This window comes from Palaemon carinicauda, chromosome 41 (assembly GCF_036898095.1).
Source record: "Palaemon carinicauda isolate YSFRI2023 chromosome 41, ASM3689809v2, whole genome shotgun sequence".
Lineage (NCBI taxonomy): Eukaryota > Metazoa > Arthropoda > Malacostraca > Decapoda > Palaemonidae > Palaemon > Palaemon carinicauda.
This window is the reverse complement of record NC_090765.1, coordinates 3,646,035-3,660,024: the sequence shown is the minus strand read 5'-3', so window position 1 is coordinate 3,660,024 and position 13,990 is coordinate 3,646,035. Positions and strand designations below refer to the sequence as shown.

At 40.4% G+C, this 13,990-nt stretch overlaps 1 protein-coding gene across 1 annotated transcript in view; it reads left to right on the top strand.

The window, feature by feature from the left end:
- Positions 1 to 12,512: 12,512 nt before the first annotated feature.
- Positions 12,513 to 13,990, top strand: part of LOC137632570 (uncharacterized) — a 261,407-nt gene continuing 259,929 nt past the window's right edge. Inside the window, exon 1 of the mRNA XM_068364586.1 lies at positions 12,513 to 12,670. Coding sequence (XP_068220687.1) covers positions 12,518 to 12,670 — 153 coding nt within the window. The 5' untranslated portion in view covers positions 12,513 to 12,517. The remainder of the gene's footprint in view (positions 12,671 to 13,990) is intronic.

The following is a 13,990-nucleotide window of genomic DNA, read 5'->3' as shown; positions in this document are numbered from 1 at the left end:
CACATGATCCTCTCCTTTTCTCCACCGATGCCAGCGACGTCCCTATTGGTGCAGTACTCGAGCAGGTGGTCAACGGCTCGCCCTGCCCATTGGCCTTCTTCAGCAGAAAACTGTCCAAGGCAGAATCGGGTTATTCTATCTTCGATCGCGAATTGCTGGCGGTGCACTTGGCTGTCCGTCACTTTCGCCATTTCTTAGAATGTACGCCCTTCGTCATTCGCACAGACAACATACCTCTGGTGCACGCCTTCACTCGACAGTCTGACGTCTGGTCCGCCCGTCAACGCCGACATCTCTCTGCCGTGGCTGAATACAATTGCACCCTTCAATACGTCCCTGGGAAAATGAATCCCGTTGCCAATGCCCTGTCAAGAAACACGTTGGCTGCCGTTCAACTGGGATTGGATTACAATGCCTTGGCTGAAGCCCAACGACAGGATCCAGAGTATCAAGCATGTAGGACATCCTGCACGTCCTTCCGTTAGGAAGACATCCTCCTCGAAGACTCCAACACCACCCTCCTCTGTGACGTCAGTACTGGTAGACCGCGACCTTGTATTCCTGCTCCCATGCGCCGGCAGGTGTTTGAATTCATTCATGGCCTTTCACATCCGTCGTGCTGTTCTACTGCACAGCTGCTGAAGACGAAGTTCATTTGGCACGGCATTTCTAAGGATGCTAAGGATTGGGTCCGCGCCTGTACTTCTTGCCAAATTTCCAAAGTACATCGACACACGGATTCAGGAGTGGGCACATTTCCTCAACCTCAGCGTCGTTGCGCACACATTCACGTCGACGTTGTAGGCCCCCTACCCACATCACAAGGACATCGTTACCTGTTTACCGTCATCGACCGCTCCACTCGTTGGCCTGAAGCCATTCCCATGGAAACTGCAACGTCCGGCTCATGTACATCTGCCTTACTCTCAGGATGGATTGCAAGATTTGGTATCCCTGAGCATATTACTTCTGACAGGGGTACCACTTTCACCTCTCAGTTGTGGACATCATTAGCGAATCTCCTTGGCATCACCCTACATCAGACAACGGCCTACAACCCCGCTGCCAATGGAATGGTTGAAAGCAGCTTTTATGTCCCGCTGCAAGGAATTCAACTGGTTTACTCAGCTTCCCTGGGTCCTCCTGGGACTAAGGACCACTCCTAAAGACGCCTTCGACGTCTCGGCAGCTGAAATGGTGTATAACGACCCGTTGGTCGTCCTTGCCGAATTTTTTCCTTCTACAACCTCCTCTGATGATCTCCAGTGCATACGTCACGTCGTGGGAAAATTTACTCCATTGCACTCTGCAACACACGTCTTCCTGCGCAATGACACTAGCAAGCCACCGCTAACGTCCCCTTACACGGGCCCTTTCCTTTTGATCCGACGCAGTCCGAAAGCATTCCTACTAAACATTCGTGGCAAAGAACACTGGGTTTCCATTGATCATCTACAACCTGCCAATCTCCTGCCAGATGACACGCCTACAGTTCGCCTCTCTAGATCAGGGCGCCCTATTTAACATATACAGTATGTCATTTTTAAGGGGGAGCCATGTACCAACCGTGTGTCACACGATTGTACATGGTATCGACATTTCCTTTTTTGTATATATTATGCTTGTATCTTCGCTCTCCCCTCGCACTAAAAAGAACCTGAAATAACATGTATGTTTTTCAAACTGTTAACTGTTAGCCGATGCAGTGTCGGTTTTGAACAGGAAATTTCTTGTTGCATTGAGTTTTTGTATATAAAAGAGAGAGTTTTGTAATAAAGTTACTCAGTTGCTTTCCTCCTGTCTTTGAGTCACAACCTTCTCTCAGCTCGTCACACGCTCTTCCCTGCACTGTCAATAGACCATCTGGTGTTTATCATGTTTGAATTTTTGTGACGTTCTTCTTCAGAAGTCGCTGTATATAAAAACGATGATTGTTTTATGAAGTTTAGTTGCATTCTCCTCGCATCTCAGTTATTACCTAACATTGATGACTGCTGGAGCGACCATCTCCCTCCTGCCTTCCCCCTCACTGCTGTCCTACTTTTTGATGATACCGCCTTCCGATACTGACACTCTATCAGCACTACATCCGTGAAACTACCGCCCTTCGCCAGTACAGAGGCTTTCACCTGGTTTCAGCATGCCAAGGCATGGCCACGTAGAGATTGGGGTGGCCGTGGCCAAGGTCCAGTTTTGCATCAAGGGCATGACTCAGTCAAGCACCAAAGCAGACTATGTTCTTGCGGAAATACCCGAGGACACTTTCTCGGAAATCTCCGATTGGCTGTGCGAGCAAGGGGACACCCCAATAATGTACGATGCCCTCAAATCATACCTCCTGATACAGTATTTGCCATCACCAGCCGTCCGCATTGTGAAACTATATCAGCTCTCTCAATCACAGTTGGGGAACCAAAACGCTTTGCTGGCCCTCAAGGAAATGGCCAATATCGCATGCCTGTGCCCTGCTACAGATGACTCTCCTCATGAAGTGAGTCTAATTCATCCCCTTTTGGTACGGCGCCTGCCCAAATCTGTACATGCTGCCATCTCTCTCTCTCTCTCTCTCTTGTCAAAGGAGCTTATAACTGGATAGCAGGAGTAAGACATTCTCCTGCCCCCTTCAAAGGTTCATTCTACACCATGGTCTGGATGACGAAAATTTCAGAGCCCGATGACTCTTGTTTGGTGTGTACCTGTCCATTTATAGGGACATGTTGTAGGCTACTGCCTGACTCCGGGGGATGCCTGCTATAAGGTTGGGCAGACCTTGGTGCTACTTAACTGCAGGACTCGACTGGACTGGACTGAATCATTGTTCTAATCCTCCCTTCTTTATACGGTGGATTTCGGGACATTTTCCGACTTGGCGGTACTTCTCAAAATGACGGCAAGCCCCGTGACTGTATTTCTTGTGAGTTGTCATTCTAAAGGATTTTGATGTTTATCAGACCTACGCTGACTGCCTTGTTCATTAACTATTGTTTCGTCTCCCGATACCGCTGTACTTATGATTTTACGCCAACACTCCTTTGTGCCTTGGATGGTTGCTATGAATTACAACTACTTGGTTTACAAAACGTAATATCAACACAATAACCACTCGAATTTGACTCTCTCTCTTAATGTATGTCTCTCTCTTAATATACCTGTTCATGAAATCAGTATAATTCATCAATGCCTTTCTCTCTTTCTTAATTACTGAAATAAACATATTATTCATGACACCTGCATTACATTTGGAAGCTCCAGTATTACTTGGACAAGGTATTTGATAAGGCGTGTAGGCTTACATTTTTTTTTTTTTATGGAGGTGCGGTTCAACACAATACGACCCGTTAGCTATTTGCTCTGTAAATTTTAGTACAAAATTATCTGTTACTGTAAAAGAATCCTTCCAGAAAATTATGAACGATAATTAAATTTTGGGTTCTTTCATAAATAGTACCTGAAAATTAAAATATTTAGCCAGCAATGCCAGTTTTGAACATCCTCCATCTCCTAGAATCTTGGTGAATGGGAGGCCAGTACTTTCACTTTACCGTAGCAATTAAACTGTTACAACCTACCAGGCTGTAATGCAGGTTCTTTTAAGATATTTAAATTCTCATGGATTGCAGTCGGTAAAAATACGTCAGTGATAAGGAAAGACGGAAACAGAGACCCAAGAAAACTTAACAACATTTATTATAAACAAGAACAATAACTTAAATCAACCTTGTGAGATTAAATACACTTATTTATACACATATTCAAGAAAACAAATAATGGTTCTCGGGAACTCACAAGAAAATAACCTAAAGCTACTACACTAAACCCTAAACATGAGAAAATTCTACGAGAGAAAACATTTAATAATAACCAAGTGGATCCAAATACGGCTAGCCAAAATAATCAATAACCTAATGATAAAAAGGTAGAAGGAAGTAGGAGATGAAAACAATGAAAACCTTAATAGTCCTACCTACTATACAAATCTAAACAATGTGGAACTCTGATTACAAAAATTAAACAATGTGGAACTCTGATTACAAAAATTAAACAATGTGGAACTCTGATTACAAAAATTAACACACAACATACATCAATGAAACTCCAATATATACAAACAATTATAAACAAACAAATTGGGTAAAATAAACAACTTCGCCTCAAGTGAAGTACCAGAAGATAAGTTGAACTCAGGGCCGTGCTTAATCCATTAAACTGCTAACGGAAGGGTAAAGCTGCACGCCAGGCATTGAGGGGCAATCCACTTCCCTATACAAGAGGAATGATAATTTGTCTTACCTGGCGTCAGCCACCCTACGTATCTCCTCACGAGGCAATTTGCTCTCACACTCGTACACAGCTGGACTGGATGAATACGGCCAGTAAAATCTAGGTTCAGTGTCGGGAAACAGCGTCGACACCAATCCTGTGCAAATCCTCCGACGGGAACAAGTAGCAGAAAACTACCGTCGCAAATGACATGAGCATCTGCTAAACACTTCAACCGAAGTACGAAGGTAATAGCCAAAAGTCGTCCTCCAAGTCACAAGGAATGCTGAGAGGAGAAATATTGTTGGTGAGAGCTTGTCAAGACCCGAACTGCCTTCACCGGTCGACCATGTCCACTCATCACCTTCCCAGCGTTCATCAACACTCACAGCAAAAAAAAATAACAATCGTTAAAACGATAGTCCACTAATACACAAAGAAGGAGGAGGAGGCGCAAAAACACTATTCAACAATCGGAGAGCCACTTAACTTACATTAACACTATAGTAAACAAACAACAAAAATACTTTAACTTAAAAAGAAAAACAAGGCTGATTTAAATAAAATAAAGAAATAATTTTACGTTAACCTAATACCTTCCTCCCCCAAAACAAAAAAAATTATTCACATGAGAATAAATTTTTTTTTCAAAATTAAATACTGAAAAAATGCTGAAATGAAAAGGAATTAACAATGTTACGGAAATACAAAACCTGAAAAGAAGTTATAAATATAACAATACATATGCCAAAAAGAAAAAAAAACACATAGCTTCACGAAGAAGACTTACCAAACCAGAAAATGGAACTCTTAAATTAAAGGCTAAACTATACCTCCAACGAGTACAAAATAATAGGAAAAAATTGATAGACCTTACTAAGGTTGAACATACAAAAACAACGCACTTAACCAAACCTACGTATAAACTAAACTCTAAGATAAGGACTCACTCATACTCACACCCATACTGGCCATTAGATTTTACTATGGAAAAATAGTTTTATACAAACCCAATGAAGACACGAGAAGGGCGAGGGAGGGAAAAAAGCCAAGATTACATACGAGAAAGGGCATCAGGAATGCGGTTCTCCGATCCCTTGATATGTTTTATAACCAGAGTGAATTCCTGCAACTGCAAAGCCCATCTCAAAATTCTCTGATTGGACCCTTTCATCCTTTCTATGAACACTAGAGGATTGTGGTCAGTCCAAATCTCTATCGGGAAGGAGAAATTGGTCACATAGGGTTTAAAATGTAACAAAGTACGAACCAAGGCCAAGGCCTCCTTCTCGATAGTTGAATACCGTTTCTCTGCTGCCAATAGTTTATGGCTAAAGTAAGACACGGGAAGAACCTCTCCAGCCCCATTTCTGAACTGAAAGAGAACTCCTCCAATGCCCACATCACTAGCATCCACTGCAATAATGAAAGGTCTCTGAAAATCAGGGGACATTAATATTGGGTTTGATATCAACACCAGCTTAAGTTTAATAAAAGACTCATCACATTGAGGAGACCACGCAAATTTCTGTCCTTTTTCCAATAACTTAGTAAGCGGCTGAGCAATGTCCGAGAAGTTTCGCACAAACCTTCTATAATAACCCGTCATTCCAAGGACTCTCCGAACTTCCCTGACATTACTCGGCCTCTTCAAATTTAAAATGGCATCGAGATTGGCTTGTTTAGGGGCTACCTGACCCAAACCAACCTCATGACCCAAATAGCACACTTTGGCTTTACGAAATTCACACTTACCCAAGTTCACAACAAGACCGGCATCCCTCAAAGCTTCAAACACTTTTCTCAATCTTACTATATGAGTTTGCCAATCATTGCTGTGAACAACTAAATCATCAATATAAATCTCAGTGCCTTTCAACCCACAAATAACTCTGTTCATAAGCCTCTGAAAGGTACATGCAGCATTTTTCATCCCAAAGGGCATCACTTTACATTCGTAAAGCCCAAAGGGAGTTACAAATGCGGAAATTTCCCGGGCTCGATCAGACAGGGGCACTTGCCAATATCCTTTCAGCAAATCTAACTTGGTTATGAATTTTGCAGACCCTATCTGATCGAGACAGTCGTCAATGCGAGGCAAAGGAAAAAGAGTCATTTTTGGTACTGGCATTAACTTTACGGTAATCCACACACATTCTGTACTTTCCATCAGACTTTTTAACTAAAACTATCGGAGAGCTCCAAGGACTTATCGAAGGTTGGATGAGGTCATGTTTCAGCATATACTTTATTTCCTCCTCGACTATGTCCCTTTTCACTGGATTTAGTCGATAAGGACTCTGCTTTACGGGAGAAGCACTGCCTACATCCACATCATGCTGAAGCAACCTTGTCCTACCTGGCGAACTACGAAATATTTCTGGAAAAGAACAGATTAAATTAATAATGTCCCTTTTCTGGGTAACTTCCAGATGGTCCAGCTCTCTATTCAAAACCTCTAGATTTTGAATGTTATTAAAGAGAGCATCAGAAGATACCTGACCAACCAAGTCCTCAAAGTTATCTTCTGGAGACTCTACTTCTACAGACACAGGTTCACACACTATAGCTAAAGGATCCCTACCACATGAAATATAAGATTTTAATCTATTAATATGAAAGACCCGGCACTTTCGTTTGGTCCTGGGGGCTTCAATTTCATAATTCACTTCAGACAATTTTCTCAAAACCTTCCAGGGCCCCTTATACCTTGGCTCAAGGAAATTGTCTGAGTCTGTACTCAACACCAATATCAATTCCCCAGGCTCAAACGATCGCACCTTGGTTTTCTTATCAAAATTTTATTTCATGATTACTTGGGAGGAAGCCAAATTTTCTCTTGCAAATTTCCACGCAATGGCTAACTTTTTCCGTAAATTCTCTACAAATTTCATCACATTAAGTTCCTCTTTCTGCCCAGATGATAACAATTCATGAAAAATTTCCAACGGACCACGTACTTTGTGCCCATAGATCAGCTCAAAGGGAGCTACACCTGTAGATGCATTTGGATGGTTCCTTATGGCAAAGAGAGCAAAGGGAAGTCCCTTCTCCCAATCCTCTCCTTGTTCATAGCAGTATTTTTTCAAAACTGATTTAAGTGTCTGGTGGAATCTTTCCACCACACCCTGACTCTCGGGATGGTAAGGTACGCTGGTAGTGCACTGAATGGCCAGTTCAGCACACTTACCCCTAAATACCTTACTCGTAAAATTCGTCCCACAGTCGGTCTGAATTTTACGAGGAAGTCCGTATCGGGAGAAAAATTCAACGAGCTTCTCAAATACTGCATTGGAAGTGATCTTTTTCATTGGGAATGCTTCAGGAAATCTAGAAGCTCGGTCCATGATGGTCAGGAGATGAGTAAACCCAGTCTTTGTTCTGGGCAAAGGCCCCACCACATCTATAACCAATTCCACAAAAGGTTCCCCAATTGCAGGAATAGGATTTAGAGGTGCTTTAGGGATCACTTGATTGGGCTTTCCCATCACCTGACAAACCTCACAATTACTAACAAATCGTTTCACTGATGATTTCAATCCTGGCCACCAAAAACATTTCGCTAATCTTTTGAAAGTCTTAAATACTCCAAAGTGACCAGAAAAAGAATCATCATGTGACAACTTCAAAACAGACTCCCTAAATTGTGAGGGAACCACAATTTGTTCCACTCGAGAAGTTTCGTTCAGATCATGTGTAGATGGACGACTAATTCGATATAACAAACCTTTCATTACACAAAACCTCGGTTTAGTTAAATCGGCTGTGTCACCCAACTCAAAATCAAACTCTTGTTTCTGAGCCTCAATAAACGTTAAACGGTCCCAATCAAGTTGCAAGATATTACTAGAACTACTAGGACTACCTACTGGCCCGGGCCTTTCTAACTCTACTTCTAAACTACTTAAATCCAAGTCATCATCATTTATCAAATCAGCTGCCTTAGCGGAGGCCCGAGTCACCACCGCCACAGGACAAGCATTCACCGTCAAAATAGGGAATAATTCCAGACCCCTATGGTCTACCATGTCATTTCCTAAAATACCATCTATATTTGGAATAGGGAGATTCTCCACCACAGCCAACTCCGTTACCTCATTATACCCAGGGAAGGATAATTCAACTTCCACCAATGGAGCTGAAACCACAGTATTCGGGAAACCTCCCAGAATCACATAATTCCCTGAATATTCAACTAAATCATTTAAAGATTCCCTTAATACTAAAGAACGAGCTGACCCTGTGTCTCGCAAAAATTTTACCTTTAGAACTCCTGAATTCGTAACCAGTCTACCAGGCCATATATATTTATCATAGAGTCATGAAGGTCTATTACCAGTTGGTTTTACATTGCTGTCATCACTACTATTCACATTGCTACCTTCCGCTACCGGTGGATTCTCAACCTTGGGGGTGTTAGGAATAGTCTTATTTGTTATTACAGGTATAGGATTGTCAATATTGTTATTATTTCTCTCCAGATACCTCCTCCTGGCATTAGACTGAGCTTGATAATGTCCAGGCTTATTGCACCAAAAACAGGTCCCATTACCTTTGCTCACATTACCAGACACTACCCTGTTTTTGGAGAAGAATCTAGAGGGCTCTCCATTTGAAATATTTGCCTGAGTCTTTTCATTCTTATAATAGGTTGGAACACCTGAATGCTTTACCCTGTTGTTAGCTACATTATTAGATTTATTATTACCATCATTTGGCTTGGCAGAATGGAAATCTAGACCCTGAGACCTAAAATTGCCGGACCCTGCTCGATGGGTTAAAATAAATTCATCGGCAATCTGAGCTGCTTTACTTAAGATTAGCTGCTTTCACCTCTTCCAAGTATATCCTCAGTTCTTTACAACAATATTTCTTAAATTCTTCCAATAACATCAATTCCCTCAAGGAGGAGAAAGAGACTACCTGACGACTCTTCAGCCAATTATCAAATTGCTCCTCCTTGAGCCTAGCAAACTCAACATATGAAATGGAAGCATGCTTGCTAAAATTTCTAAATTTTAGACGATAGGCCTCAGGGACAAGATCATAAGCCTTGAGGACCAACGCCTTTACTTTACCATAATCACGGGCTACGCCCTCCTCCAAAGAATTATAAACCCTGATTGCCTTGCCCACCAGCCTACACTGAATTAAGACTGTCCACATCTCGGCGGGCCAAGACAACCTGGTAGCTACCCGTTCAAATGCTTTAAAAAATTCTGGCACATCTTTTTCGTCAAATACAGGGACTAACTTCAAAGCTGCCCCTATATTAAATTTATCGACATATGGACCACAAGGAGTACTTAATTTATTAGGAACATTTTGCAATTTAGCCAACTCCAAATTTACTTTAGCCATCTCTAGTTCATGTCTCCGCACCTTCTCGTTCTCCTCAAACTCAAGTTTCACTAATTCGATCCTCTTGCAAATTAATCTATATTCATAGTCCCCTTGGGACAACACAGGCTGCACTGGAACTACATTCTCCGGGACAGATTTTTCTACAACAAATGGGTTTGTAGACACGTTAGCTTTATCTTGCAATTGAGCATTTCCTTCAAAAATAGTTCCAGTACGAGGGGGGTCCTCAAACAAAGAAAGGCCTGGATTCACACTCACATCATCAATCATACTATCCTCGCGCTCTGAACCACTATCATCAACACTGTCAAAATCCCTAGCTAAATTCTCTCCTTCAGCCATACCCTGAGCTACCTTACTCTCTACAGCTAACAACAACTGGGCCTTAGTGTTCGCAGCCCTAAGTGGGACACCTAACCAGCGAGCACAACTCACCAAATACTCTTTACTCAATACCGGAAGATGCCTAAGGCAATCTGCCGACCCCAAAAACTCTGCTGAATCGAAAATATATTCTTTCATGATTCCAAAATTAGGGGGGAGTAAGGCAAAACACTAAACAATAACAAATATTGGTAAATCCACTGAGCACCGATCCGCCAACCAAACCACCAAGTACACCCGAGTGCAATCCTGTCACGGTCGCCAACTGTTACAACCTACCAGGTTGTAATGCAGGTTCTTTTAAGATATTTAAATTCTCATGGATTGCAGTCGGTAAAAATACGTCAGTGATAAGGAAAGACGGAAACAGAGACCCAAGAAAACTTAACAATATTTATTATAAACAAGAACAATAACTTAAATCAACCTTGTGAGATTAAATACACTTATTTATACACATATTCAAGAAAACAAATAATGGTTCTCGGGAACTCACAAGAAAATAACCTAAAGCTACTACACTAAACCCTAAACATGAGAAAATTCTACGAGAGAAAACATTTAATAATAACCAAGTGGATCTAAATACGGCTAGCCAAAATAATCAATAACCTAATTATAAAAAGGTAGAAGGAAGTAGGAGATGAAAACAATGAAAACCTTAATAGTCCTACCTACTATACAAATCTAAACAATGTGGAACTCTGATTACAAAAATTAAACAATGTGGAACTCTGATTACAAAAATTAACACACAACATACATCAATGAAACTCCAATATATACAAACAATTATAAACAAACAAAATGGGTAAAATAAACAACTTCGCCTCAAGTGAAGTACCAGAAGATAAGTTGAACTCAGGGCCGTGCTTAATCCATTAAACTGCTAACGGAAGGGTAAAGCTGCACGCCAGGCATTGAGGGGCAATCCACTTCCCTATACAAGAGGAATGATAATTTGTCTTACCTGGCGTCAGCCGCCCTACGTATCTCCTCACGAGGCAATTTGCTCTCACACTCGTACACAGCTGGACTGGATGAATACGGCCAGTAAAATCTAGGTTCAGTGTCGGGAAACAGCGTCGACACCAATCCTGTGCAAATCCTCCGACTGGAACAAGTAGCAGAAAACTACGGTCCAAATGACATGAGCATCTGCTAAACACTTCAACCGAAGTACGAAGGTAATAGCCAAAAGTCGTCCCCCTAGTCACAAGGAATGCTGAGAGGAGAAATATTGTTGGTGAGAGCTTGTCAAGACCCGAACTGCCTTCACCGGTCGACCATGTCCACTCATCACCTTCCCAGCGTCCATCAACACTCACAGCAAAAAAAATAACAATCGTTAAAACGATAGTCCACTAATACACAAAGGAGGAGGAGGAGGCGCAAAAACACTATTCAACAATCGGAGAGCCACTTTACTTACATTAACACTATAGCAAACAAACAACAAAAATACTTTAACTTAAAAAGAAAAACAAGGCTGATTTAAATAAAATAAAGAAATAATTTTACGTTATTGTTATAGGAATGCCTTCCTTACCAAATATCATATACGTTTGTATGTACATATAGATAAAATGCTATACTGGTACCTTTTTTACAGCAAAATTTCTGCCTTAACATTGCCTCTCAACCCAGTAAGCATTTCAGATCATGAAATTATCGACTGTTTTGTATTTTGAAGGATAACCCTTTGACGTCAGGAGAAATTTGGGGTGGTGATATGAATTGGTGATGAAGTCAGATGAAGAATGAAAGCATTGGTGAGGAATGGTGTCAACGAATATCATGATTTTTGAAGCATAGCGAAAGAAAGAGAATGGAATTTGCTATCAGAAGAGCAGTGTCCAAGCCCATTGAAATGTGATTTCCTTAACTGTCATGGTTCCTATAAAAACAACCATTCATATCTTCCTCATTGTTTCAATTTCATTTTTTGCTCACCAGACCAAGTAAGAAAAATATTGGCAATTAATATTCTCTCTCTCTCTCTCTCTCTCTCTCTCTCTCTCTCTCTCTCTCTCTCTCTCTCTCTCTCTCTCTCTCTCTCTCTCTCTCTCTCTTATTGGGTATATATCCATCATATCTCACACCAAAAAAAAAAAAAATTATCTAGTCTGTAAAATAGTTTGTGTATCGAGACAACCTTTCGAGAAAATTTCGTTAGCTAATGAATTGAATCCTGGTGACAATCCATTTCTAGAATATGTATTTTGCGAAGAAAAAATCTGACAAAAAACACAGATATGAGAGGCTGCATTTTCATTCAAGATATTTTCATTTCGTGTGTTTCTAAACGCGTCGCGATGTAAATGTGATTGCTTGTAATTGAGAAATCATGAAAGGATTATTCTAGGCGAGTTACGTATCTCTCTGATATATGGAGGCAGTAGCAGTGAGGTTTTATATATAAGTAGCAGAGAAATTTATGAATGGTAAAGGAAGTTTCTCTTGTGTCCAGTATCATAGTATATTTTTCTTTCTCCTCCAGTTTAATGGAATGACACACAAAGGAAACATCCGTCAGAGCTACGGTGGTGTCGGGAGAAATTTGGGAGACGCCCTTGCCCGCCTCAAGTGCCATCCACTGCTGGTATCTGCCGTGGGGACAGACATTCACGCTCGCTCCCTCACTTCGCACAACCCTCTCATGGTAAGGAAAAAGGTTCATGAGCTTTTTAAGAGCCTCCGCTCTCTCTTTTCTCCCCCTTAGTATCTTCATTCCTGTTTCATTTCACCCTACATTTTCTCTTTTATTTCGTAATTACTTTATCTGCATAATTCAGCTTTTATATTTAGTTTTCATTTTCCCATCTTCTCCTTCCACCTCATACATCTTTCTTTTTTATTGACGTTTACATATTTCCACCCTCACCCTGTACTCATTTCTTCGCAATCGTAATATTTTCTATTTTTCTATTTCCATTTATTGTCCATTTTCTTATCGGTATTCATTATTTTCCCTTTTCTCTTTACTCTTAAGTTATTTTGTTTTCAGCATTCGTTTCTTCATCTGGACATTCCCTTCCCAACATATTTACCTTTTTATCCTTGTTTGTTGTGCTTTTTATAATCTGCACATATCCCTTTTACTGTTATTTATGTCTTTTCTGTCGGAAATTTCCTGTTTCAAAATTGGCATACTCCTTTCGTCTTTCTTTTACTTTCACGTTATATTCTCTATTCTGTTACTCTTATTTTATTATCTCTCTCTCTCTCTCTCTCTCTCTCTCTCTCTCTCTCTCTCTCTCTCTCTCTCTCTCTCTCTCTCTCTCTCTCTGATTATATTTTCATGTCAATGTTTTTTGGTGATCAGAGTTAAGGGTCTGGGTTTTCTTTAACTCTTCCTTGTTTTTACTATGACTTTTCGTTAATGCCTTCAAACCAAACACTTTTCTGTTTTTTTTTTAATATATATATATATATATATATATATATATATATATATATATATATATATATATATATATATATATATATATATATATATATATATATATATATATATATACTTATTTTCATTGCTATCGTTCTTGAGTTTCTTGTGATCGTAATTATTTCAGGTTTATCATGTTAGTCATCGTGTGTTACCTCCTGCCAGTAAATTCCAAGTGATGGTATTAGCTCATGACATTCCTGCTTCTTTTTTGGATTTTTCTCGTAAATTTACCTTTTCTTTATATTTTTCTACTTCCTCTTTATAACCTAATCGAACTTTTTCTTTACTATTTACTGTTTTCATTGTGTTCTTAATTATCTTAATTCCTTGCCCACTCCTCGTGCGATCTTCCTACTAATCTCTTTTCTCTCCCTCATTTTCCTTACTTTCTCGTTTCTCTATTAATCCCATACATGGTTCCCTTTTAGTTTCCCCTTTTGTTCCTTCCATCAGATTTCATATTCTTTTACATTTTTCAGGTGTCTCACATTTGCAGCTTTTTTTTTACCAGTTGAGGATAATTTTGCTCCAGTT